Source organism: Delphinapterus leucas, chromosome 1, assembly GCF_059928025.1.
Source record: "Delphinapterus leucas isolate spDelLeu-1000000601 "Yukka" chromosome 1, BTC_Dleu_Yukka2, whole genome shotgun sequence".
NCBI classification, from domain to species: Eukaryota; Metazoa; Chordata; class Mammalia; order Artiodactyla; family Monodontidae; genus Delphinapterus; species Delphinapterus leucas.
In genome coordinates this window covers 115,820,900-115,848,842 of record NC_143129.1, presented here as the reverse complement: position 1 = coordinate 115,848,842, position 27,943 = coordinate 115,820,900, and the positions used below count along the sequence as shown (strand labels likewise).

The 27,943-nt window shown below is 38.9% G+C and overlaps 1 protein-coding gene across 3 annotated transcripts; it reads right to left on the bottom strand.

The window, feature by feature from the left end:
• Window positions 1-239: 239 nt before the first annotated feature.
• C1H1orf52 (chromosome 1 C1orf52 homolog) lies at window positions 240-27,703 on the bottom strand. 3 transcript variants are annotated; one of them, XM_089920196.1, is made up of 3 exons: window positions 27,333-27,703; window positions 26,494-26,692; window positions 240-1,099 (listed from the first exon to the last, which is right to left on the bottom strand). In XM_089920196.1, the coding sequence occupies exons 1-3, from the start codon at window positions 27,606-27,608 to the stop codon at window positions 864-866; spliced, it is 711 nt and encodes a 236-aa protein (XP_089776322.1). In that variant the 5' UTR covers window positions 27,609-27,703; the 3' UTR covers window positions 240-863. The 3 variants fall into 3 exon arrangements, with proteins under 3 accessions (XP_089776322.1, XP_089776320.1, XP_022436649.1); XM_089920194.1 differs by lacking the exon at window positions 240-1,099 and adding an exon at window positions 2,865-16,135 and having other exon boundaries at window positions 27,333-27,650; XM_022580941.2 differs by lacking the exon at window positions 240-1,099 and adding an exon at window positions 16,145-20,382 and having other exon boundaries at window positions 27,333-27,653.
• Window positions 27,704-27,943: the final 240 nt, after the last annotated feature.

The following is a 27,943-nucleotide window of genomic DNA, read 5'->3' as shown; positions in this document are numbered from 1 at the left end:
GCTTAAGCCCTTCAGGGTCTTACTGCTCATATAAGATATTCCAAACTTCCTCCCTCAGCCTATGAGGGCCTGTATGATGTGGCTTCTGTCTGCCTTTCCATCCTCACCTCATCCCACTCTCCCCACTCTTCAACCATGCTGACCACCTTTCTGTTTCTCAGACCCTCACAGCATTTCCTGCTCAGGGACTCTGTACAGGAATTCCTCTTTGCAGAGAATGTATAGCTTGCTCATGCTCATCCTTCAGGTCTCAGCTCAAACAGTACTGCAACAAAGAGTCTCTGATCATAACAGATATCACAAATTGTAATTATCTTTCTTACTGATATATTTTACTTGTTTACTGTCCATCTCCCAGACTAAGATGTAAGCTCCATGGGGGTAGGGACCAAGCACAGATAGAACCCAAATTATTTTTCAAGTTTCAGCTCAAATATTGTTCTTTCTATCCCCAGAGCATGGTACATGCTCAATAATTGGTGAATGAATGAATGGATGGATGGAAAAATGGAAAAGGAGTGAGGAAAAGGCAGTAGTCTTAACATAGAAACATAAATTAGACTGAGACTGTGAGAAAAAAGGATTTTTCTGAAATTGAGACAACACTCCAAGAAGTCCATAGTATCAATAATATGGTATCATTTATAAACCTTGTAGCTATTTATTGTAGGATAAACAGGGCACCTGTTGGTTCACTCTGTTACAAAATAAATTGTTTCAAAGTTGTTCATCTAATATTAAAAATTGTGGCCACTTTAAAAAAATCTGAAAACCTGGAAATACTACTAGCCTCCTTCCCTCCACCACAGAGCTAATGATGAGAGCAAATAATTGTTAAGTCCTTCCAACTTAAATACAAACCTCTAAATAATCTCTTCAAAATGACTGTCGTTAAAAAAAAGGATGGGTAAGGGCTTCCCTGGTGGCGCAGTGGTTGAGAGTCCGCCTGCCGATGCAGGGGACACGGGTTTGTGCCCCGGTCCGGGAGGATCCCACATGCCGCGGAGCGGCTGGGCCCGTGAGCCATGGCCTCTGAGCCTGCGCGTCCGGATCCTGTGCTCCGCAACGGGAGAGGCCACGGCAGTGAGAGGCCCGCATACTGCAAAAAAAAAACACCGAAAAACAAAAAACAAAATAATCAGTGACATGCACATTAGGGAAGATAATGTTTTAATAGTTTCTATCATTCATGATAATGAGCTGAGACTTGATATGACAGAATGACCCAGTTGTTACCCTCCCCACTTCAAAAGAAGAATGTTATTCTGTCAAGGGCTTTTGTTATTAGAAAGTGTTAACTACTGGAAATATTTAAAATATTTATATTATTTGTTGAATGGAAGTCCTAATCTCTCTTCTGATTACTTTTTCCCACAAATAACCTGCCAATGGCCTTCATAATAACGGCTTACATTTTCACAGCACTTTTCACTTGTTACCCAATTTGTCTCCATTTTAGGAATAAAAAAAAAAAAATCTTAGCTAGGAATTTACTTCCCAACTGTGAATATCAGAGACTACTCCAATTTTATAAGGTGGTGTTTTTTCTTCACAAATTGAAAACTGTTCTCTGAACTATCAAGAAAACATTAAAAATTAAAATATGTTTTAAAGGAAGCATTAAAATCACAAATCATGGTGGGTAGAATTGGTAAAAGTCATCTCAAATGAGTAAAACGCAATCCCCAAGAACAGAACACTTGAGCTCAGCCTAAAGGGCATCCACCTAGTATACGTGTTGGTTTGTTATTTTAGGGCTGCTCTTGAGAGCTGGGGTTATAGGAAGGGACTTGTTCTCATTGGCTACTATAAATAACTTTGAATCATTATATCATCTCTTAAGAGGGTTTTATAGAAATACCAGGCATAGTTTCAAGTATAGCAATTTATACAGGTACCTTTCTAAATATGTGTCTTGGGATTGTTGCTAAGCCAGGTAATAAGGGGCATTACCACTTTTGCTAAGGCATATTTGTGTGACAGATTAGACCCTGTGTAGGCACCTATTTACAGGTCAAAGCCTGCAGACCTTGAAAGGAGAAAGCTGGGAGCTCACCCAGCCTGGCCTCCAGCTCCCAGGCAGCTGTGTAATCCCACTGAACCTGTTTGGCAGCTCGATCACCACTGCTGCAGCCTGCAGATAAGACCCTCTCGGAAAGCCTGATAGCCCTTGTCAATAAGGAAACTGCAGAAAGCGACTGGAATTTTCCAAAGCATCAAAACAGATTCTCCAGTTTGAAAAAACATTGACATCCAGTCATTACAGAGAACCCTTTGAATAAGATTTTTGTTACGGAAAGACAGATGACAATTCTTTGCTTCTTTAGGTCATATGCAAACCTCACACTTATCTTGATCATCAGCAACGATTGTATTTTTACCTGTTGCATCACTGAAACAAAATGAATCACAGTAGTGGTAGAAACAAGACTAACATTGGATTTCCGCAACTCTTTCAGCAATGGGTTGGAAAATACTACAAAAATATGGCTTAAGTTTTACAACTTCCCTATTGGATAAGTATTGCAGATCCCATTTTTGACATCAGCATGAGTTTTCTTGCCTCTAGAAAGGCAGAACGGGCCTAAGTCAAGGAGCAAAGGAGTGCCCTACCCACAATTCATAATAAAGTGAGGCTTCCTGCTAGCGAGGAGTGGAGCTGTCTAGCGCTGACCTGATCCATGGTTTCATACTAACACTTCCCTCCAGGGACCAGAGAAGGTTTGAGAAATTCAGCTGTGCTTATACTTTTTGCTTTCAATACACTGGTCACTAAAGAGAGAACACATTTATTAAAATTAGATACCAATAAGCTTCTCATTGTGAAAGAAAATTTACTGGAACATAATACTCAAGAAAACCATGAAGATGTTTCAGTCAAAGAAGAAAGAAAAAGACTGAGTGGGTAGACAATGGTGAGAGGGCTGGAATGTAGAAGCCCAAGGGAGCCAGAAAAGAGAAAAATGTGGTGTATGTGTCTAGTTAAGCTGTTTGAAACAGTGCCCGTATCTCACCCAGTCTAATCGCTCTCGCAGGCTTATTCTGATAGTGCTTTTGCTGCCTACTGTTCTTTCCCTATAATACCACGTTTTTTTCCTTTTAAAAAAAATGATTTATTTATTTAAGTTTTACCGAAGTGTAGTTACTATAATATTATATGTTACTATAATACCACTTTTTAACGTAAGGGGTAGAGGTCCTTTCAGGATTATAATTTAGCTTTTCATTTATAAACAGCTTTTCAACTGTTTCATATACATATGAATGGACTCACAAGATAAGAACTGAAAACACTATAAATCCTTTGTGTTGAGACCATAAAGAGACAAAGTGTGCTATGACAAGCTTGTTGTAGTAATTTGATTACCACAAAGTATACAGTCAAATTTAAGGAAGCAGGGTGGGGGAATAAGACCATTAAATTAGCAGGTCTCCAGAAATGAGGAAAACACCAGGATACAAGGAAGTGACCCATTAAAGAAAGAAAATTAAAGGATTTCATTAAAAGTATGAAAAGAAAACTTTTAATAAAACCTTTTAACAAAAGCTCTTTTGAATCATGGTGAAAAATTTCTCTCTGAATAACAAAAACTCAGGTCAAATGACCTGAGGTTTTTGCTACATTTTATTATCTAAGGGAGAAAACTAGAACAAAATCTTTAAAAGATACTTAAATATTTTTATTGTTTTAAATCAAATTTAAATAAATTAGGAGATTATTCAATATTACTTAGGTGTTTCTATGATAACATTTCAAGTTTCTCCTTAAATTAATATCTAATTTAACTAGAAGTTTGCTGAAGATTTTCATTCCTTTACTTATTTCCCAAATAATGAAAATAGTTTTATGATTTTCTGATTATGTAAGTAATACATTTTAAAAATCAAGAAACAATATACAAACATGTAAGGAAGAAAGTAAAAATGACCTGAAGTCTCATCACCCTGTCTGAGATAACCACAGTTAATATTTTGGTGCTCATACTTTTATGCATCTCACTTATCTATATATAAATTTATGTAAATGGAATCCCATACATGCTATTTTTATTATGTCACTTAAAATTCTTTTTTAAAAAATTGCTTCTTTGGTTGTATTCTCATCCCAGGGAATCAATATAAAAATACGGTATGGGGCTTCCCTGATGGCGCAGCGGTTGAGAGTCCGCCTGCCAAGGCAGGGGACGCGGGTTCGAGCCCTGGTCCGGGAGGATCCCACATGCCGCGGAGCAACTAGGCCCGTGCACCACAACTACTGAGGCTGTGCGCCACAGGTACTGAAGCCCATGCGCCTGGCACCCGTGCTCCGCAGCGGGAGAGGCCACAGCGGTGGGAAGCCCGCGCACTGCAGCGAGGAGTGGCCCCCGCTCGCCGCAGCTGGAGAGGGCCCGCGCGCAGCAGCGAAGACCCAATGCACCCAAAAATAAATAAATTAATTAAATTTAAAAAAAAATACGGTATGGATATGTTTTCTTTCCCCACATTCATATGATCAGATACATTTATGTTGTGCTTGTATGTTTGTGTGTGTTTATAACAGGCATTTCTCTGTATTTCATCTGTCTTATCTAAACTATACCACGGAGATCCCTTCAAGAAAACTGGTATAGCCCTAAACACATTCTTTTTAATGACTGCATTATTCTTCCATTGAATGGATGAACCTAATGCCTAAGTTTTACATTTTTTCCTAATGGCAAACAAGGATACGATAAACATTCTTGTACATATACTCTTTCATACTGGTGCTTCTATTTAAGTGGAAAAATTCTTCATATGAGTAGGATTGCTAGGAAAAAGGTATGTATATTTTTTATTTTAACTTTGTTTTCCAAAATACTCTATCACTTCACATTTCCACTAGTAATGTGTGAGTGTGCCCCTTTCCACATATTCCTGAAAGCAGTAGCTGTTATCTCTCTTTTTTATTGTTGCCAATCTGATGTCTGTAAAGGGATATTTCATGGTTACCTCAATTTGCAATCCCCTGACTCCTTATGAGGCAGACATCTTGCTGTCTTTGTCTGTGTTTAGTGGCCATCTTGGTTTTGCTCTTACATGAATTGGCCTTTTTACATTTTGTCCATTTTCCATTAGGTTACCTTTTTTTTTTTTCAGCTTTTGTATAGTAAAACTCTTAACCCTTCGTTTGTCACATGCATTGTAAATATTTTTCCTAATCTATCATTTGTCTACTGAATTTGTTTGTGGTATTTTTTCCATACTATATATATATATATTTTTAATATTTGGGTAGTTATCTGTCTCTTCTTGTACAGCTTCTGGGTTTCCTACTAAAGGACTCTCCAACCAATGTTTAGAGCCAAATTTTCATTGTTACATTTTTACACTTAAATCTCAAATCTGTCTAAAATGTACTTTTATATAAGGCAATGGTCGTACTTTTCATTCTACCTTATATATAACGAGGTGTTTGTCAACAATATATGTGAAATTGGGACTTCCCTGGCAGTCCAGTGGTTGAGACTCCACCTTCCAGTGCAGGGGGTGCGGGTTCCATCCCTGGTCAGGGAGCTGGGATCCCACATGCCTCTTGGCCAAAAAGCCAAAACATGAAACAGAGGCAATATTGTAACAAATTCAATAAAGACTTTAAAAATAGTCCACATCAAAAAATATTTTTAAAAAACCGAACAACATATGTGAAATAAATCGTCCTTAATCACTGAATTGAAGTACATTTTGCGTGTACTAAATTTCCATATGCCCTGGGACCAAGGGTGTATTCAAAATATAAACAATCAAAACAGCATGAACACAAGCCAGTCAGAACAGGTGCTGTCTGTAAATCACCGCTACAGGGACACCATTCAAGCCAAGTGGATAGCAGTCCTGTCTTGCATCTATTTCTGGGTTCTCTATTGTCTATTCAATGACTTATTGGTCTATTCCTATGCCAGGATCATATGGCATGATTTCTGATTTCAGAAATCATTAGATTATTAGAAATAACCATCAGAATAATAATAGTTAACACATATAGGACTATGTGTCATGTGTAATTGAAGAACTACATATAAACTTGTTTAATCCCTATAACAACCTTTTAAGTGAGGTGCATTAAACCATTTTATAAATGAAGAAACTGAGGCCCAGAGAAGTTAAGGAACTTGCCCAAAATAAGAAATGAAGTCGGAATTCAAACCTAGGCAGTCTGACTCGAAAGTCAGATTTTCTATGTAATAAAATGCATTAAAAAATCATCTCAATACAATCAGTCACAAACTATAATAGTTTTTCCCTACACTACCAGTGGCTCTAATCATAGAACCTCCATATTAATCAGTCCTGGAACTTTTTAATCTCTGTATGTTTGTTAAAGAAATAATTAAAATTTCTATGTCTTAAATCACCTTTAGGAATTTTAGTCATGGAGATTTCAAGCAAGGGCCTATAGCAGTAGACAGATGGTGGGCACGTTGACATTTCAATTCAGTTCAAAGGCTTAAGTATTTTGCATATTATGGTGACTTGGTCATTACCTGTTATACTAGAAAAGGATAGGTAATGTAATAGTGTAGTCAGTGTCAATACAACAAGATTTATTTCTCATCCCATATGTCCAATGTGAGGAGTGGGAAGTCAAGGGTGGGAAATGGACTTACTCTACCTAATCCCTCAAAGATCTAGGTCAATGGGGGATTCATCATTGTTTGATGCTGCCAGCTCAACCAGGGGTTTCAGGGGAAGAGAGACCAGGGAGAATTCACATTCACTCTGAAATACATTGCACCAGATGTCATATATATTACTTTGACTCACTGCCCCTTAATGAGAACTAGTCATGAGGCCCTAATTGCAAGAGGGCTGGGAAGTATAGCCCTCTAGGGTTCCCAGAAAAGACAGGAGAACTACACAGGGCAAAGAGTAGAAGTTTCTTCCACATCCAATCCCTCACCCTGCACAGGAATTTCAATCTTTTATGATGCTTTTATCTGTTAATTCTTTAAAATGATGATATAAAGCATATAATCAGAATGTGGATAAAACTTGTTCATACAAGTAGTATTACAGTTGGGATTTATATTCTTGACAAAGGTCATAATAACAATAACAACCACAATGATAAAAACTACCATTTATTGAGCATTTATTATTAGTCAAGAACTTCTCCTGGATTATCTCACTTTGTGAAAGATTTCCTAGTATTACCTGAATTTTATAGATAAGGAAGTGAGGCTCAGACAGCTTAAGCAATTCACCCAGGGTCACAGGTGGTGAGGGGCAGAGCCAGGAACTAAAGTTATGAGGGCTGAACCCAAAGTCCAGGTCTTATCCATTAGGCCACAGAGTAACACATGCATCACAGCTGTGCCCAATGGTATGCTCTCTAAACGCAGCTTTGCTTCAAAGCCTCTATAACCCTTAAAGTAGCAAAATCAGGCTTTGATTCACATCAATTAGCTTCTTAGAGATTATCTAGAACAACCCTTTTGCTTTTCTTGAAAAGAAACTGTGTTCATTAGGATAAAGTTAAGCCGCATAGTGGCTTAGAAAAGAAGTTTCTTTTTCTCTCATGTAATAGTCTCAGTGTGAATGTGCAGGTCCTCAGGGCAGCTTTGTTCCTCACTGTCACTCAGGGACCCAGGTTCCTTCCACTCCTGTGCCTGCTCCCAGGGCTCGTCAGCAAAGCCGGGCACCACATCCCACTCCGGCCAGCAGGGACAGGGGAGTGAGCATGCATGAGTTAAAGGGAGGCTCAGGCCTCCAAAATGTTAATGACAACTCACAGGGAAAGATAAAGAAGACCCAAAGGGCAGGGACGTGTGGAGGATGAGAAGAGAAAATGACATTCCTTTGTTTTTGCAGTAGGAGGAGAGATGATGGGCTCAAAGTAGGGAATTTCATCAGCCAGGCATTAAAAAAGTATACATCAGAGGACAAAACTGCTCCCTGCCTTTTCCCTTTCTCTCCACTGCTGTCATTACTGAGTGTACTTATGAGGGAGGAAAGCTGGGAAAGTATTAGAGAGCCAGCACTTCATCAGTCAGTAGAAAAGACTGAAAAGTGTGACATGCTTCTATCCTGAAATTACTCACTGGGATGCTGAGACTGAAAGAGGCTGGTTAATGGAAATTTCAATTTAGCCATTAGTTAATCAGAAATATCTTTTGCTTGTTCTGTACTTTTAATTAAATTAAAAATTTAAAAAGCAGGTGATGCAGTCACATTGTTTGAAAATCTAAATGATAGAAAAAGATTTACCCAGAGAACTCTCCCACCTCTATCTCCATGCCTATTGTGAAAATGCAGTGGACAATTAAAGACTTCATTCTGGCTATTACGATAGAGAGAATGTTCATTAATGAGGAATGTCTCAAAGAAAAGGAAGGTGGCTGGTAAACAAGGAGTCATCCACAGGAATCTCATGGGTGTTCCAAGGAAGGATGAAGATGGGCCTTATTTCAGACAGGAGGGCAGTCCTTTGCTGGTTGCTGGAACACAGGGCTCAGGTAAAGTTCAACATTGTCACTGTCTACCCCAAACTTTCCTTGCCCTCTTATAGGTGACTACTTTACAGGATTAGTATTACCTTATACCAACACAGGTAAATATGAATATATATTCTTTTTTTCAAGACTTTTTTTTAAACAGAAGTTTTAGGTTCACAGTAAAATTGAGAAAAAGGTACATAGATTTCTCTTGGACCCCGTGCCCCACCACATGCATAGCCTCCCCCATTATCAACATCCCCTACCAGAGGGGTGCATTTGTAACAACTGATGAACCTACAATGACACATCATAATCACCCAGAATCCACAGTTCACATTACAGTTCACTCTCGCTATTGTACGTACTATGGATTTGGACAAATGTAAAATGATGTGTATCCATCATTACAGTATCATACAAAGTATTTTCACTGCCCTGAAAATCCTCTGTTCTCTATTCATCCTTTCCATTCACACCAACTCCTGGCAATCATTGATCTTTTCATTGTTCCCATAGTTTTGCTTTTTCCAGAATGTAATATAGTTGGAATCATATAGTTATTTTCAGATTGGCTTCTTTCATTTAGTAATAAGCACTTAAGTTTGTTCCATGTCTTTTCATGGCTCATTTCTTTTTAGCACTGAATAATATTCCATTGTTTGGTGAATATATATTCTTAACCTTCCCTTTCTTACACAGAAAGTAAAAAGTAGGATAGTATATATACCTTCTGCAACTTCCTTTCTCAAATTTTACAGTGTATCCTGGATATCTTTCCATATCTATACAAAGAGCTTCTTTACTATCCTTATTTTTTCCCACTGCATACTATTCCACTGAGTGGATAAATCATAGGTATTTAACCAGACCCCTATGACACTAATTTACTTCCAGTATTTTGCTATTATAAACAATGTTTCAATAAATAGTCATGGATATCATGTACATATTATATATGATATATATATATATATATATATATATCATATTGCACATGTGTAGGCATATCTACAGGATCATTTCCAGAAGTGAGATTTCAGGGTCAATCAGTAAATGTATTTGTAATTTCTATAGATTTTGCAAAATTGCTCTCCATAGAGCTTGGATCATTGTACCCTATTACCTGTGTTGTATGAGCATGCTGTGTCTCTGTGGTCTTATTAACAGAGTGTGTTGTCAAGTGGAATTTTTCCAATCCAGTTGGTGAGAAATAATATCTCCTAGTAGTATTAGTTTGCGTTTATCTTAAAAATATCTTTTAGATTCAACAACTGTGTTGAAAATTAATTTAGAAATAGACTCTACTGAAGCTACTGACCCCTTGAGTAATCAATGATCAACCCCCATCCCTGCCCCCACTGGACCTCCTCACCAGGGTAAACCCAAATGAGTATTGTCATTCCACATGGTGGAGAGCAGCATGTCCTCAAGCTTATTCCGCAAAATTTACCAGCTGTCCTCAAAAGAGTTCTGCGCTCAAATAAGTTTGAGGCACTCGGGCCAAGAAGGTGAAGAGGGTTCTTCATTGAATGGCCCCTCAGAGGCTTTGTAACTGTCAGGTTCAGGGTGAATCTCTAGGAGGGAAGAATGATAGACTTTGTCAATGGAGCTCTTTTTTTTTTGAGAGCACATGCAAGTAGTTTTCTTGGAACACATTTCTTGTTTAGGAGGTTGGGTTGTATTTATACCTAGTCAACGGCCAACTCTGAAAAGTGGTTTTAGTTGTTTTATAAAATAAAAAATTTCTATTGTTTTCTTACTATTTTTTTTTTCTAAAAATTGAGGAAGTGGGGGTGAGGATCTCAGTTAATTGAAGGTTGTTAATACTTGGATTAACTGAGACACAGGAATCAGAATGTGGACTTGGTGAGCTTCCCTCAGGGCCAGCCCAGGGAAATAAGGACCTTGGTAACCTGCTCTGTACTAGTCCTCTTTTCCCTTGGCTGCTTTGCTCAGTCCCCCATCGAAAATAGGCTGGCAGGAAAAGCCCTGAAAACTCATTTGCTCTGAGATGCTAAGAGTTTCTTTTTTATTCAATTACTCATTGAACAATTTCTAAATTTATTGCTTTGTGCCGGATCTTTGAATTTGCCCCACAAGAAGTGTAAGGCCCTGCTGGCTTTGCAGCAGCCCCTAATCCAGTTAAGAAGATAAGATATGCCAGCAGTGAGGTAACAATGTAAGTGTGATTAAGTGACAAGATGAGAGGCAGGATAAGGTTACTTCTCCCAGGGAGCTCCTCTCTTGGGAGTCTGCTGTTTAACCCTCTGGTAAAGCTTTACTGGGAGCTCCCATTGTGGAATTTCCCCAATTCCACAAGTCACGATAAGGAGGCATTTTCTTTCTGCCCCCTTTTTTGGGAGATGCTCCCTGGCACTCTCCCTTAGTTGGTTGGCTCCGGGTGCCTCCTGCAGTGGGGCAGGCCAGCTGCTGTGGGGAATCTGAGAAGCCTGGCCGGCCTGAAACCAGAGGGTATTTCTTCAGTACCTTCTGGCTCCACCCAAGGTTTTTCTCTGTTAATTGCATTAATATTGTCAATAATGCAGAAGTGGGGGAGAAAAGCTGAGTCTGCTTTATTTTTTTCCCTCAGTCCTCTTTTCACTTCCAAATTTGTTTTTGTTTTTTTTAATTTATTATTTATTTATTTATTTATTTTTAGCTGCATTGGGTCTTCGTTGCTGTGCGCTGGCTTTCTCTAGTTGCGGCGAGCGGGGGCTACTCTTCGTTTCGGTGCGCGGGCTTCTCATTGCGGTGGCCCCTCTTGTTGGAGAGCATGGGCTCTAGGCGCGCGGGCTTCAGTAGTTGTGGCTCACGGACTCTAGAGTGCAGGCTCAGTAGTTGTGGCACACGGGCTTGGTTGCTCCGCGGCATGTGGGATCTTCCCGGACCAGGGCTCGAACCGCATTGGCAGGCGGATTCTTAACCATTGCGCCACCAGAGAAGTCCCCCAAATTTGTTTTAATTCGTGTGGCCACCAATTCCTTTTGCTGAAGGCAAAATAACCAGGTTCTCAGTTTGAGCACTGGTAAGTGGCTTTTTAAAATCTGAACAGTTTTTTGGAGCATTCTAAAAGGAAACGTGGTTTTTCAGAGCACCTAAAAAGAGGATGTATTAGAAATGCCAAATTGCTATTATAAAAAGCGGGCTTCTGGCAAGGGACTTAACATTTAGGACTTTCAAGGAGATGTACAAAAATTTTGAAAACACTTGTTTAAATGTGGTCTCAAGAGTTTAGGAGCACAGTGGGGGAGGGATGGATTGGGAGTTTGGGATTAGCAGATATAAACTACTGTATATAAAATGGATAAACAAGGTCCTACTGTATAGCATAGGGAATTATATTCAATACCCTGTGATAAATCATAATGGAAAAGAATATGAAAAAGAATGTATATATATGTATAACTGAATCACTTTGCTATACAGCAGGAATTAACACAACATTGTAGATCAACTATACCTCAGTAAAATAAATTAAAAAAAACAATGAAAAAAATAAAGCAATAATGATAACAGAAAAAAAAGAGGTTAGGAACATTAAGTCAAGCAAACTGGATAACTTTACATATGACTCCATCTTGAGTTCTTACTCACAAAAGTAGTTCTACAGTCAAATACTACAACCAAATACTTAATTACAAAGATGTTCATCTTAGCGTTATTTATAGTGCTGAAAAATATGGACATGATATTGTTATAATAACAATAAATAAAGATAAATAAAATAAAAATTAGGTTTTTGAGGAATTCTTAATGGAATTGATGCTTAATGTTAAGTAAAATATGAAATATCTATATTGTGTAGAATATGTACACATATGCATAGGAAAAAACTCTAAGAAAATACTGTATATCAAAATGTTAACTGGATTTCACTACTAAAATGATTTCTCTTTTATTTTTTCCAGAACTTCTACAATGAGCATGTATCATTTTCATAATCAGAAAAATTTTAAATGAACATTACTATTATATAGAATTTATAATAGAATTTATAATAATGTATAATATGTTATGAGAATGAATTAAAACAATGTGATAAATATAATGAATTGTTATTGTATTTTTGGTGTAAACACTGTTCCTGTCCTTGAAAAGACTAAATATATTTGTAGTAAAAAAAAGCTTAAAAGTTTTTGTTTTCTGTGCTTATGAAACATATGGACTTTTTTTCCTTACTTTTGGCACTTATGTGAGGCAATTGAAAATCTATTCTCCAATTTAAACTCTTGTACAGGCAACACATTCTCAAAATTTAGTGCAATAAAGTTGTAATTTCTCTTAGAACATTAAAAATAAAATCTGTTCTCCATCATTGTTTATCACATTTTCACAAATCCTTGTTGGAAAAATTAGTTGAAATCATGGTAAATGCTAAGAAAATCTAATCCTCCTTCAACTAATTCTCCTGAGCTTAAAAAAGAAAAAAATTAATACTAGGCTGGGTGATCTAAAAAAAACCTTCAGGGCAAAAGATTAAATTAGGAAATTTAGTTTAGCTACCTAGCAAGACTGATATAGGATAGCTTTGCTACTGTTACAGTGGAAACAAAAGTGGAAAAAGAATAGAAAAACCTAAGCAGCTCATAATTAGCCAAAGCAACCAGATGAATTCAGCAACTTCTAAATAAGTTAAAAATACTCAGAGCCCTGGTCAAATTATCTAAAAAAAAGCCACTTACTGTCTAAGGTTTGAAGTCAACATTTCTAAGTTGGTGCCAGAGGTACTACCTGGCAATCCTATTTCTTTAAAAAAGCATCAAAATCTTTTTTTTTTTTTTTTTTTTTACAGTCGAAGCAGCAAGGCCGGGGGAGCCTCTTTCATGTTGTAGCAGTGAATTCCAAGTGCTTCAGTTCAGAATTAATTCACTTACCTCAAGGGTTCCGGACAGTCTGGAACCCCCAAAGTAAACCCTTCTCCTGGGTGGCAGCTTGGTGTACAGAAAAAAGACCTTGAAAACGCAAAAGCACCCTACAAATGTAAGGGCTTATTATCTTTCCTTGACAACTATGGAGCAGTCTAGAGAAATTAGCCCTCTCATTTGTTAACCTCAATAACAGGCTTTAACAGATCTGTAGCCCAGGATGGCTCAGATAATTGCTCTAATTAGTTTGGTATGGAGGGAGGCGGGGCAGGGGGATTTGGAGCTCAAGTAATTAAGCCTAAATTAAAAGAAAAACAATGAAGAGTTTATGCCTTATGGATTTGACATATGGATTCCAGATGTTACGGAAGAAATTTTACTGCTATGCTACGTCTTTTAGGCCACTTTTTGTAGTTAAGGAGAGGACTGGAGGGGAAGGCCTGAAGGCAGAACATGGTAAAAAAGAGAAGGTTCCAATGACTCTGTGTGCGTGTGGGTCTCCAGATTGAAAACTAGCAAAAACTAGCACCAGGGTCTTAAAAAATCCCCCTGGTGTGGGTGTTATTTCTGAGTTGGCTTGCTTATAGCTTTGCTGGCAGACAAGTCACTTCCTTAGTTGGAAGTGATTGTTTTGTTATTTCATTGCAGTTTTTCTCAGGAATTCTAAATTTAAACTCCACAGTCAGCTGGGGAAGTTTGCTAGAATTTGGTCCCATTTAGAAATGGAGACAGGTAATTATGCCAGGAATAGAGCTGCACTTTTACTTCAATGATATGCGCCAAATCCTCTGTTTCTTCTCCTTTTTTCAGAAAATGGTAAACACAGGGAAAGGAACAGGATGAGTTCCAGACTCCGGGTACCAAATATTACAGACGTACAGGAAATGACTTTTCAAATCCAGCCTGTAAACCTCTCATTTCGTGGGCTTGCCTGTGAGCCTAGAAAAGAGAGGAACGATCACAGAGGAGACATTCCTATGTTCTGGGAAGGCTGTACCAGAGGACCTCTGGAGGCCTTCCCATGCCCTGGTGCTATGACTCTAAACTCAAGCCATAATTTGAAATGTTAGAGAAAACAATGAAATTTGAGGCACAATTTGTGGCTTAAAGCTATCTTGCTTTGCTAAAAAATAGTAGACTGAGGGCTTCCCTAGTGGCCCAGTGGTTGAGAGGCCGCCTGCCGATGCGGGGGACGCGGGTTCGTGCCCCAGTCCAGGAAGATCCCACATGCCGCGGAGAGGCTGGGCCCGTGAGCCATGGCCGCTGAGCCTGCGCGTCCGGAGCCTGTGCTCCACAACAGGAGAGGCCACAACAGTGAGAGGCCCGCGTACCGCAAACAAAAACAAAAACAAAAACACTCCAACTATGTGATAAATAAGCTACTAAATCACTGAAATAGCCATCGGTCTTCTTAAAACATTTATGCACTGACTTTCCTTTTACATTAATCTGATCCATCTGAAAGATGTTTCTGGTGTATTAAACAAATGCTGGGCCTCCAGTTAGTGAACTGGTTTTGTAGTCATTAATTCTCCAAGTATTTGTATTCTGAGTGCCTTCTAGGGCTAAGAAGAGTCCTTGAGTCAAATACACACCAATCTAGTGACTCCAGGGCAGTGAGGAAGGAACCTGGAGCCAGACGGCCTGCCTTTCCCAGCTCTCCCACCTTGAGCAAATCACTTAACCTTTCTGTACGTGTTTTCTCCCCTGAAAAGTAGCACTAGCACCTACCTCATCAAATTAAATGAGTTAATACATGGAAAGCGCGAGAACAATGCCTGGCACATAGTAAGTACTCAATAAATGTTGGCTATTTGTTTAGTACTGAGCATAGGGAAGACCAACTTTCAGGTGCAGATACAGAGATAAATAGAACAAGGTGAATAAAGGAGGGAATACTTGAACTGCTTCTTGGAGGGAAAAAGGGAGGTTCACTAAGCAGATGGAGAAGGGCCAGGCCAAGCAGATGGTAAAAGTGAAGGCACAGAATGATTAAACTCGATGGTGTATCTGGGGAACTGTAAATAATTCATTAGAGCTGGATTAAGAAGTGTGTCAGAATGAGGGGAGAGAAGCCTCAGGATTTACTGACCAAACCCACATGATGGGAAGGAAGTAAGGCAGAAGGCAGGTTTCTGGGTTGACTGTGATGCCATTAACCAGAAACAAATTATAGGAGGTGGTGTGGGTTTTGACTCGATGTGTTTGGTTTTGGACATACAGTATGTGAGGGGACTTTGAGACCCAAGCAGAAGTGTACAATCGGATGCATAAATTTGGGGCTTTACAGAGCATTTTGGTAAGCATACAGTGCAGGGAACCATCAGGGTTACTGATTGTGGTAGCCATGAACTTGGTTGACACTGTCAAGAACCGGTGTAGAGAAGAGAACAACGTAGGGTACAGTGGCATCTGAGGGCAGTTGGAAGAGAGGGGGCCAGAGAGAGGAAATAAAGAGAACCAGGAGAACACGGGACCCTGGAAGAAACCAAAGGGGAAAAGAGTTTCACATCAATTAGGATGTTTTTGACGGAAAATGACACAACACTTAAACTGGTTTAAATTCTCAAGATTTATTGGCCCATACAACTGAAAACACAAGCCTCAAGAGGATCACCCATAAGCCCGGGTGAGGAATTCTTACCATCAACACTTCGCAGTTATATTGAGTGCTACTATGTGCTGGCACTGTTGTAGTCAATGAACAAAACAGGCAAAATCCCTCCTCTTCGGACTGTCCATACAAATGCTTCTTGTTATCTCTCTCTCTCTTTTTGCATTAAAATGCAAACGCGATACCTCAAATTAGGAAAACTGTGTAGAGGGAGATGAAGAGAGAGAACTTCAGAATGCTATGCAAAGTTCAAAACATTTGCTGGGAGCATAACGCCTTTTTGTTGGAATGTCTGAACTTCTGCACTAAGTGATGATGGAGATGTGAAAGCAGTTCACTACGGATATGAAACTCTAAAATCCAAAATACCACCAACGATATGTTTTAAAGCCCAGTGTGGATTTACATGTCACCGTTTTTAACTTATCAAAGTTGCTGGGTTCACTCAGATACCTATAAAAATAATTACATTTTTCAAATATCCCCAGTGGGGCTTTGTTTCTAACTGAATGGTATGGCAATATGTTTTACATGTAGGTCATGTCCAAACCTGCATTGCTACATTCATATTTTAATTAAAAGTACATAGTTTGCAATAAAAGGAAACCTCACTCTCAGCCATTATATCCAACCAAGCACTATCCGTTTCTCCAATCAGTGTCTCTTCTCCAATGCCTTAGTTCACTCAGACACTTACCACTCTATTTAGACTACAGCAACCAGTCTTTCTGACTCGACTAGTAACCTACATATACATCCTCCTCATGGCCGCCAATGTGATTTTGCCAAAATGAAGATGAGTCCTTTGTTCTTATCATAATGTCTTGCACCCAACAGGTTCTCCATAAATTTTGCATGGAATGGGATGCAGATTCTAGCCTGAGCTCTGAAGCTCAGAGCTTGGTGTATCTGTGTATTGCTTCATCTTGCTGGGTCTATTTTCCATTCTCTAATTTGGAAATGATAAAACCTACCCCATTAGGTTTTTGGCAAATAAAATACTACTATATGATTGAACTCTGTCAATTCAAAAGCACTACACAGCATTAAGGGTTAAGATTAGAAGCAAGTCCAAGTAATATTAGTATCTTTTATTTCTTCTTTTTTTTTTTTTTTTTTTGGCGGTATGCGGGCCTCTCACTCTTGTGGTTTCTCCCATTGTGGAGCACAGGCTCCGGACGCACAGGCTCAGAGGCCATGGCTCACGGGCCCAGCCGCTCCGCGGCATGTGGGATCTTCCCGGACTGGGGCACGAACCCGTGTCCCCTGCATCGGCAGGTGGACTCTCAACCACTGCGCCACCAGGGAAGCCCAATATTAGTATCTTAATGGCTACAAAGCAGGGTAAATTTTCTCAGTAATGTTCTTTGATTCCAGTTTTCCATAAAACTCTATAAAGTTATTTATACTTTGAATTTTAAAATATGGCCCACGAATGCTTAGTTCTTTTCTCAAATTTTGTCTTTGCGCAAAAGAAGTCCTTCATGCCTGATGCGACCTAACTTCCTTATCTTAAAGATGAGGAAACAATCAGAAATATCAAGTGACTTGATTCTCTAAAAAGGAAGCAACTTGGATAGAGGATTTTCCGAATCTTCATGGATTTTTAGAAGATCCTTCTCTACTGGGTTTTCACTACCTGAACCAAACAGCGCCTTATCTACAGTACCCACATGGACGCTTACATATGTTCCCAGGACATCTCTGAAGGGGGGAAAAAAATCCATTCTCTAATGTGGTGATAGATGTAGAGTGACATGAAAGTCCATTTTCCAACCAGGGATATTTCTGCAGAAGGTGAAGCAATCCATAAGCAAGTTCATTTCCCCTTCTGTTACTTGGCCATACTTTGAAAAGAAACCCGAGATACAAATGGCTGAGTCAGACTGCCCCAAAATATTTAGCCTCCTTCTTCCTAAATTCTCTCTCCCACTCCTAAAACTGGCTTGACCTGTACTCACATAGGTGCACATCTTCCAGCAGTTGCTTAATAATCTCACAAGTGTAGCAACTATCTTTCCTGTTTAAAATATCAGAATATTTACCCCCTCCGAAGAAAAGTGGTATTTTGTTTCTCCCCTTCCCAGTTCTGCTACCTTCTAGAAGAGGCTCAAAGCACCACTAGAGACCGATCTAGTGATCTTTTGTTCTCTGTCACAAACTGATTGATACAAGATAGGAGTTGAAACAATGAGTGATAAAAAGAGGTTAAAAAGATTTTCAGACAGTGGCTTGCTGGTGTTTTTTTTCTTGTATGAGGTTCATTTTCATGCTAGTTTTTTAAATCTTGTAATATTTCAGTAACTTCCGAGGTATCTGTTCCACCAATACATTCATCCAGACTATAGATTTTTCCAGATTTGGGAATCACAACCTCATATTTCCATTTTGGTCACATTGGACTCATGCTTTACCAGTTGATGCCACTCCCTAGTACATGATACCACTGCCCTCCCAATTATTCATGTACAAAGATTTCAGCCTTAAAAAGTTTCTTGATTTATCAATTATTCCAACTTTGGGATTCAGATGCTTGTAAACCTAGAGGATAAGCAGCTGCAGAACTGCATTTGTAAGTTGAAGATACAGTGGAAGCCATCATACTCATGTCCCTTCCTCAATCCACAAAACACTATGACTGGTACACTTTTAATGACTTTTACAAACTTAAATCTACTTGATTCATGTTCTCAACAAATTTTATAGTTTTTAAAATGTTGGTTTCCAGCATGGGGAAAACAATCAGACTGGGGATTTTAAAAAACTGAATAATGTCCTATAATTAACTCTTGTCTCTTAAAGGCATGTAAGAATCATGGAAAGACTGACGCAGTATATAACCGCTCTTTTTTATCTTTCAAAATGTTACAAATAACTTCACTGCATTTTGGACTGCAGAAGTCAAATCTAAGATTACAATCTTCCTAAATACCCCTTGTTGATTTTATTACTATATGCAAAGCATTAAAACAGGAGCTGGATAGAGAAAACACATAGGCGTAGGGTTGCCAGACAAAATATAAGATGCTCAGTTACATTTGAATTTCAGATAAATAAATTTTTACTATAAGTATTTCTCAAATATCACATATACTAAAACATCATTTGTTGTTTATCTAAAATTCAAATTTAACTGGATATCCCGTAATTTCATTTGCTACATCTAGCAAATCTTTGTAGAAGATCCTTATCTTTGGCAAGCTTACTATTTAACAGGGAAATCAATGATCATAATATAAGGCATATATGATAAGTGCAGTAATATAATCAGGGGAGAAGATCTCTACTGATTACCACAGAAGACTACCTGGAAGAGATGGCAACTACAGTTCCTAAAATATGACTTTTATTTCAGTAATTTTTTTTTTTTTTGCGGTACGTGGGCCTCTCACTGTTGTGGCCTCTTCCCTTGCGGAGCACAGGTTCCGGACGCACAGGCCCAGCGGCCATGGCTCATCAGCCCAGCCGCTCCGCGGCATGTGGGATCTTCCCGGACCGGGGCACGAACCTGTGTCCCCTGCATCGGCAGGCGGACCCTCAACCACTGCACCACCAGGGAAGCCCTTCAGTAATGTTTTTAATGGTCTTCAGGCCGTATGGATCATTACAGAAAGAAGGAGGTTAGAGGAATTTCCCCCTGAGCGAAGATGACTAAATTCTAATTGGCTGAGAGGTGGTTTAGTGTGATATTTTTGGAGTTCAAGTGTCCTGAGTTAAATCTCAAATTCATTGCTCATTAGCTGTGTAACCGTGGATAAATTAATCTCTATTATAAAATGAGGCTATTAATACCTGCTTTATTAGGCTGAGGATCAGAGATAATATATGCACAAAGCACTTGGAACACAGGAGGCACTCCCTAAATGGTAATACCCACTAACAGAATGTCACATGGCAAAGAGGGTACTTGTCACAAATATTCAAATGTTAATGTTATGCAGTAATAGTAATATTGGTAATTTTATTTCCATGATCTATTTACACTGTACAAACACTGCTGAAAAGCACCCTACAAGTTCACAGTACAATATATTTACTTTAAAAATATACTCCTTTATAAAAGGTTCATAGAACATTGGCATGTCAACATGGGATGAAACTCAAAGCATGTCACCAATTCTGTGGTAGCAAGAATGCTTCCAAGTGTTGTCAATTTCACAATCACAAGTCACCATTTGATTTTTAAATACATATAAGTTTTAAATAAAAAATGAATTCTACAGTGGAAGGTTCCTGCACCAAAACTCATTAGTTAATTAACATATACTTTCATGGAGATGTTGTTTCATAATAATTTACAGTATCAATTTAATCTGCCAAAAAAATTCATTTCAACAAAGTTTCACAGTCCAAAAATTCTTGTCATTTATTTTCTATTTTTTCTTCTTTGTTGGTTCTCCCGGTTCTATTCTGCGCTTTTTAGAAGTATGCTCTTCTTTTTCATCATCTTTAAATAGGAAAGGAAGAGTTTCAATCAGTAATATTAAAAAAATGTTAAGCATTAAAATTTCATTGACTCTATACCAAAATCATTATCCTCAACTAATGTTTCTTTCAAAGTTTTCCAATAAAAAACACAAAAATAACTTTCAGAACTCTGATTTTAAATTGCAAGTAAAAATAAGGAATTTTTTCAACTGTAATGTTATACAAAATATATAACAAAATATATAATATATAACAGTGATCTTTTAGTGCTATATTAAGGTAGCTTAAAATGAGAAAATCAAAATTTGTTCTGATAAAGCTATTCTCAAATATTCTACAGTATATACATGGTGGATATTTAAATATATAATCTACATGTTAAGAATGGAACACATACCGTTTTTTTTTTTTTACAAAAAAAGATGTCAATTTAACCATGACATTATGTGTCTATCAGCTAGTCTTTCTCCTGCAATCTGCTTTCCGTCCCCCACAAACACCTCCCCCCATCTCATCTCCCCACCCCCAGCCCCACACATGCATTTTGAAGTTAAAAAGGCTCTCACAAGTAGATGTTTCACTGAAACTGTATTTTCAGTTTTGTCCTATGTAGGTAGTTCTACATTCTCCCCCTCCTAGGATGGTCAGAGTATTCCAATGGCAAGAGAAAAACAGACTTCTTCCCTGCCTTCATATTATGGAAAATTTGGGGGGGGAGGGGAGAAGAACCTCAAATTAAAACCATGTCCTTTACACTTTTCTAAAATATTATTAGTATCTGTACTCACAGAAAATTTCCAATTAATAAATAAAAAGATTGTAAAACCTGAAACAATGGGCCCTTTTGTTCAATTAAAACAATCCAACTACATGTTTCAACAAAACACAGGGTAGCACAGAACAGCTGCTAATCCCCATCTCTCTGGACAAACGCATGGCATTATTTTAAGAACTCCATGTAGATGGAATACATAACATGTAGAAGATGTTATGATTTATAAAATACAAATTTATTTTAAGCACATTACTGAATTCATTGTACTTTATTTTCTCGATCAACAGATACTCAAAGTTCAATAACTACCATGTGGTGGCCTATAAAATATTTTGATGTTGAAAGGGGACTTCATATTAAAAAATTTGGGAAGTCATTGATATCAGAACATAAACTTTTTTTTCTCATTTCAACGTCCCTTTTATTAACAGTCAAAAAAACAAACAATGTCAATTCTATTGTTATTACTTAACATTTCACATTGCAAAAGGACTTTACAGTCATTTTTTACATGTTATTTCTTGATATTCTTCTGATAGAGACTGGGGAGCTCTGTCCTATTCTTTTTTTTTATTGGATTATAATTGACACACAATATTAAGTTTCAGGTGTATAAACATAGTGATTCGGTATTTTTATATATTATGGAATAATCACCACAATAAGTCTAGTTACCATCTGTCACCATACAGAGTTATCACAATCTTATTGACTATATTCTCTATGCTGTATATTACATCCCTGTGCCTTACTTATTGTATAGCTGGAATTCTGTTCCTCTTAAACCCCTTCACCTACTTCACCTGTCCCCCCAACTCCTTCCCCTCTAGCAACCACCAGTTTGTTCTCTGTTATCAATGAGCCTATTTGTTTTGTTTTGTTTGTTCATCTGTTTTGTTTTTCAGATCACGAACTCATTATGGGAAAAATAAACTTAAAACCTTAAGCCTTCAATTCCCTTCTGCTAACTACCAGACTCAGAATATTTCCTTTGTTGATGTGGACAATAATTGGTATCAACAGCAGGTAATGCATCTTGAAACACAGCATAGTGATGTTATTCATATATTTAATAGAGCACTACAGATTTATGTACCCAGTATGATAAAATACAATTCAGATCAACAAATCATCCCAGGAATTTACAAAGCAAAGTTTTAATCATTAGTTTATCATGTATACAAAAAAAATACTTGTTCTACAAACCAACTGATAAGGCATACAGTTTAAACAAGCCAAGGCCTTTGTTTTTTAATTGGTGCTTAATTATCATCATGCTTGACTTTTGAGACTATTTTCAGTAGTAATATAAAAATTGAAATTACTTTCTAACTCTACTAGAAAATGCAGTGTTAACATATATTAAAAAGACCATCCTGAGACACTTCTGCTTTTAATCTGTCACTTATTACAAGTTCATTTACTGAATAACAATAAAAACACAAACTACTGAGGTTGGAAAAATAACTTCCTACCAGTCACTGAACAGAAGAGCTAATGCCATCTAGTGATATAACAAGGCATTGTCTTAAAAAAAAAAATCGTGAAATGTTCGATCATCAACTTTACTGAGCTTCTTACTCTGTGCCGTATACTACAGATGCACTTGTAAGGAAACAATTTTTATATTATGGAATTCATGTCACTTCAGGTAAACAAGCTTAAATTATTAATAGAAACTAAGGTTCTAAATTCTTAAAAAAAGAGCATTAGCTACTTTAGTTAGACCTTCAAGATTAATTACATGTTAATTACGCTACAATAAATATCTAAGCCTTAATCATCTACATTTTACAACCACTAAACAAGTGTTGATAAGTAGTAAGGATTTATGATAAGTTTTGAATTTTTCCCAGCTTCCTTACCTGGAAGGAGTTAACTGGCAAAAAAGGCCAAAGGGCAGAAAATGAGAAGGAAAAATAAAAACAAAGTAATTTGATAATCTAAAAATGAGATTTACATTTAAGAGTGTGGAGCTTCTGTGACTTCCCTGGTGGCGCAGTGGTTAAGAATCCGCTTGCGGGGGCTTCCCTGGTGGTGCAGTGGTTGAGAGTGCACCACAACTACTGAGCCTCAGCTCTAGAGCCCGCGAGCCACAACTACTGAAGCCCGTGCACCTAGAGCCTGTGCTCTGCAACCAGAGAAGCCAACGCAATGAGAAGCCCTCTCGCAGCAACTGGAGAAAGCCTGAGCACAGCAACGAAGACCCAGCGCAGCCAAAAATAAACAAACTAATTAATTAAAAAAAAAAGAGCAGATTGCTCCATCTCCTATTGAAAACAAAACAAAACAAAAAAGAATGTGGAGCTTCTAATACAAGATATTTTATGAATTAAAAAAAAAAAAGGGGTTGGGCTTCCCTGGTGGTTCAGTGGTTGAGAGTCCGCCTGCCGATGCAGGGGACACGAGTTCATGCCCCGGTCCAGGAAGATCCCACATGCCGCGGAGCGGCTGGGCCCGTGAGCCATGGCCGCTGAGCCTGCGTGTCCGGGGCCTGTGCTCCACAACGGGAGAGGCCACAACAGTGAGAGGCCCGCATACCGCAAAAAAAAAAAAAAAAAAGGGTTAAAAAAAGATGTTGGGAAATTGATCTGTAAACATAGTATGGAGTTTGAAATGGCAAAAATCACTTCTAAGAAGAAAGGTATTCATTACAAAAAGAAGATAGTTACATTCAACAACCAACATTAAAGTCAAAATTGAAGATTTCAGTATTATCTTTTAATCTTATGATCCAGCTTTAAGTTGGCTGAGCACTGGGGTCCTTTTTTGATATTGCCAACATCCACTTTCTAATGGAGGACCATCATATGAGCAAAAGGTCAGAAATTACCTATGGGAATAGCAGCATTCTCTCACACATATTTCCTGCTATCTGAACTTAAAAGGCAAGCTGGAAAAAAAGATAATTCTTTCTACTTACTTGTCCTGGTATATAAACCTTTTCCACATAGGAACAAAGATAGGAGAGCACCAGCCTATGACACCCTAGATTGAATATCAACTCTAGTGGCCTTATTGCCATTCTTCCCACAGGACAGCTACTCCTCAAGCACTCTCGCTTGCAAAACATCAAGAGACTAAACCCCAGTTTAATATGGCATCATTTCCATTTAAAGATCTGAATTTGAATTCCTATTCTGCCTCTTCCTAGCTGTGTGAATTTGGGCAATTCTTGAATCTGAGATTGTCTTCTTGTCTACAAAACAGTAATAATGAATCATGTACCACTTCTGTACTAGGTTGTTAAGAGTAACAAATTAGAAAACTTGTGTGAAGGTACTATTTTAGAGCTCAGCATTTTCTAGCTTTGTGATCTTGGACAAGTCACATAAGCTCTCATTCTGACACTTCCCTATCTGGTTTCACAAGGTGTTGTAAGGATTAAATGTAATTTATGCAAAAGTATTTTTTATTAATTATATAAATATACTATAAAATATGAGGTATTTTTAATGTCCACTTCATTTGGCATGTCCAAAAAGATGCCATTTACTGAAGAGGTACCTTCACTAGTGACTTCTAATTCACACTGGGAAGTCAGTGAAAGAAATGGGAAAGCCAGGTAGAATCAAAACTGAAGAGTAATATCCTTTATAGCAAAAAAAGGATACACTTCAGAATGTGTATTGCATTTAATCGTCACATCTCTTTAGTGTCCTGTAGTCAAAAATGTTTCCTCAATCTTTCTTTGACTTTCATGACCTTGATACTTTTGAAGATTCAGCTAGTTATTTTGTGGAACATCCCTCAATTTGTGCGTGTTTGTGTTCGGCAGGAATATCACCAACGTGATGCTGTGTTCAAGTGACACTCAGTTTTGATTTGTCCTGTTATTTATGATCACTTTAATCGCTTGATTAAAATGGGGTCTGCCAGGCTTCTCCACAATGAAGTAACTCCAAAATGAAGTTACTATTTTTTTCCCATTTGGAATTAACAAGCATTAATTTTGTGAAGAGACACTTTAGATCTGAATAAATATCCTATTCCTTAAAAAAACACAAAGCAAAAAAACAAAAATTGGAGTAAGAACTCCTACCAGTTTGTTACCCTTTCTCTTGAAACAAACAAAATTCTCTGCAGCTGTAAAACAAGCTAAATAAGTAGCAGTTGTATTATGGGAAGATCAGAAATTTGTTTAACAAAAACAGCACACTCTTTCATAAAAATGATAGTCAAAAATATTTAGTCCAATAATCCACTGAATACTCACAATATACTACAAACTGTATTACAAACATAAATAACACCTGGACCCTGCTGTTTAAGGAACTCATCTTCATAAAGCAGATAGACTTACGAACAAAAAATCACATAAAAGGTGGTAAGTGCCATCAATAGCATTAGCACATACAGGGTACAGAGGAGCAAATAATTAACTAGAGGAGGGTAATATTTGAGATTTAGATATTACCAACTCTCTTTTTCTTAGAGTTGGATTTTAAAGGATGAATGAGTTTACCAGCCAAAGAGGGAGGGAATAACATTCCCGACTAAGGTGAAACATATATTAAAAGGCATGGAACCATAAAATAGCATGGTCTATTCAGTTTTGAATTTTAAGATCTTAAAGTTCTACAAGGGAGCCATCTGAAATGAGGGTGGAGAAAAAGGCAGGGCCTATCAAAGAGGGCTCACTCTGCTGCTGGTGAAGGGTTTTAAGCAAGTGAGGCAAGGGGGTAAGTGGGTAAAAGTATGGAAGCAGAGATTACTGTGATTACTTACAATAATGGAATTGTAAGGTGGAATTATGATATTATGAACTAAGGCAAGACAACTAAGTCATTATCTTCTTACTATTGTTAATTACTATGTAGTAATACTCAGTTAAATCCATTTTGTGACACTAATTTTGGCTGTAAAGCACAATTGCTTTAAGATAAAATGAAGCCATCAGCACTTCACAACTGCAGTCACAACAAAGAGTTCATGAAATAACTCATGCTGCTTTAATAATAAGGCATCATAAATCAATATACTACTGGTTGAGACATCAAAGATTTCACTTTAAATCCTGAATATTTTATGACGTTTCTCAAAAACACATTAAAAGGGAGGGTGGGAGGGAGGGAGATGCAAGAGGGAAGAGATATGGGGATATATGTATATGTATAGCTGATTCACTTTGTTATACAGCAGAAGCTAACACACCACTGTAAAACAATTATACTCCAATAAAGATGTTCAACACACACACACACACACACACACACACAGCAAAAGACACCCAAAGACCATCACAATCAGTTTGCTAACTGACTAGATTTAAGTTTCATTCATTAAACATCTCGTTCTCTTAAAACTCATCACAGGGACCAAAAGGCATTACCACTGGAGTCTGACTTTCCTTACCTGATTCCACTGTCTCCTCCCCTTCTGGGAGAAGCCTAGCTTTCTTAGCATTCTGTGGGGCATCATCACCATTGTCCTCATATATGTTAGACCATTTTATTGCCATATCCAACTCTGGAGGGGGAGGTTTCTTCTCAGTAGAGTAGGTCTCCGGAGGTGGTACATAGTTTGACTTCCATATTTTGAATTCCTTCGGAGGCTGTTAAGCAAACACATTAAGAAACACTGTGACGAACCGAGGTTCCTATAATCGGTATGGGCACATGCACCTCCCTGCCGTTCGTTTATTCTTCAGGCTGACTTTTTTTTTTCTTTTTTAAGGTTTAAAGACATATTTTTCCATCAAAATCACACTACTGTTAAGTGAAAAGCCAAAGGGTTCCCTATACGAATAAAGCTATTAACTTTTAGTTACCAAAGAAGAATCCAGTCTCAGAGATACTACGCCAAGGCTGACCCCTTCAGGAGGCTGCAGCAGACACTGTCTTGGAGGCAGCACCGCAGGCACTTCGGCATCAAAGGGAAGGGGTCTCGGGGAGAAGCTGCAGCAGGGGGGCGGGGGAGTCACCACCGTTAGTCCTAGCCGCGCGGGGTCAGGGCACCGAGCGCGGAGGTTTGGGTCTCCTCACAAGGGGGCGGGGCTGCGGATCCGGTCTGACACCCACCAGGCTGGGGGAGGGGGCCCGGGCTCCCCAGGGTTGGAGGTGGGAGAGGGTGGTGCGGCATCCCGCAGGGGGTGACTGCGTGTGTGGGGCGGACAGCTGGTCCCCAGGAGGGGGCTCAGGAGGAAGTGGGCGGAGGTCGGGACCTAGATCGGGAAACGGGGTCGGGGACCTCACCTCCTCTGGCGCCTTGACGACGTGCCTCTCCCAGTCGATCTGTTTGTTGAGCGGATTGTAGAGAAAGGCCGGGCGAGTCACGCTCCGGAACAGCTCGTCGGGTCCAGGCAGCCGCTTCTCCGCCTTGTTCCCACAGCCGCCCGCCGACTTCGCCGGATCCGAGGCCTTACGACTTGTCTCCTCCGGCTCGCTGTTATCCTCCTCGTCTGAGGAGCCTGAGCTGCTGCTCCCGTAAGCCGCGAAATAGCTCAGAGGATCCTTCTCCTCCGCTGCCATGACGGCTGCGCGCGTCGATCGATGGCTCCGCCGGAAACCGGAAGCCGTGCCAGGGCCCGCCCCGCAGTTGGCCCCGCCCCAAGTCTCGCTGATGGGCCCGGAGTCTGCACCCCCTGGCGGCTGCGCCGTGATACTGCGGCCGGGCTGAAGGACTGGAGGCGGGGCCGCGCACGTCCTCAATCAGAGGTTTCTAATGCTCTTTTCTGAGGACCCCTGAGAAGAGACAGATCCTCAGGCAGTGGTCCAACCAAACTTTCAGATTCAGTAAGAATTTATTAAAGGCACAGAAAAGCTAAAAATTTTGTCTTTTCACCGCCACCTTAAAGCCCTTGCCC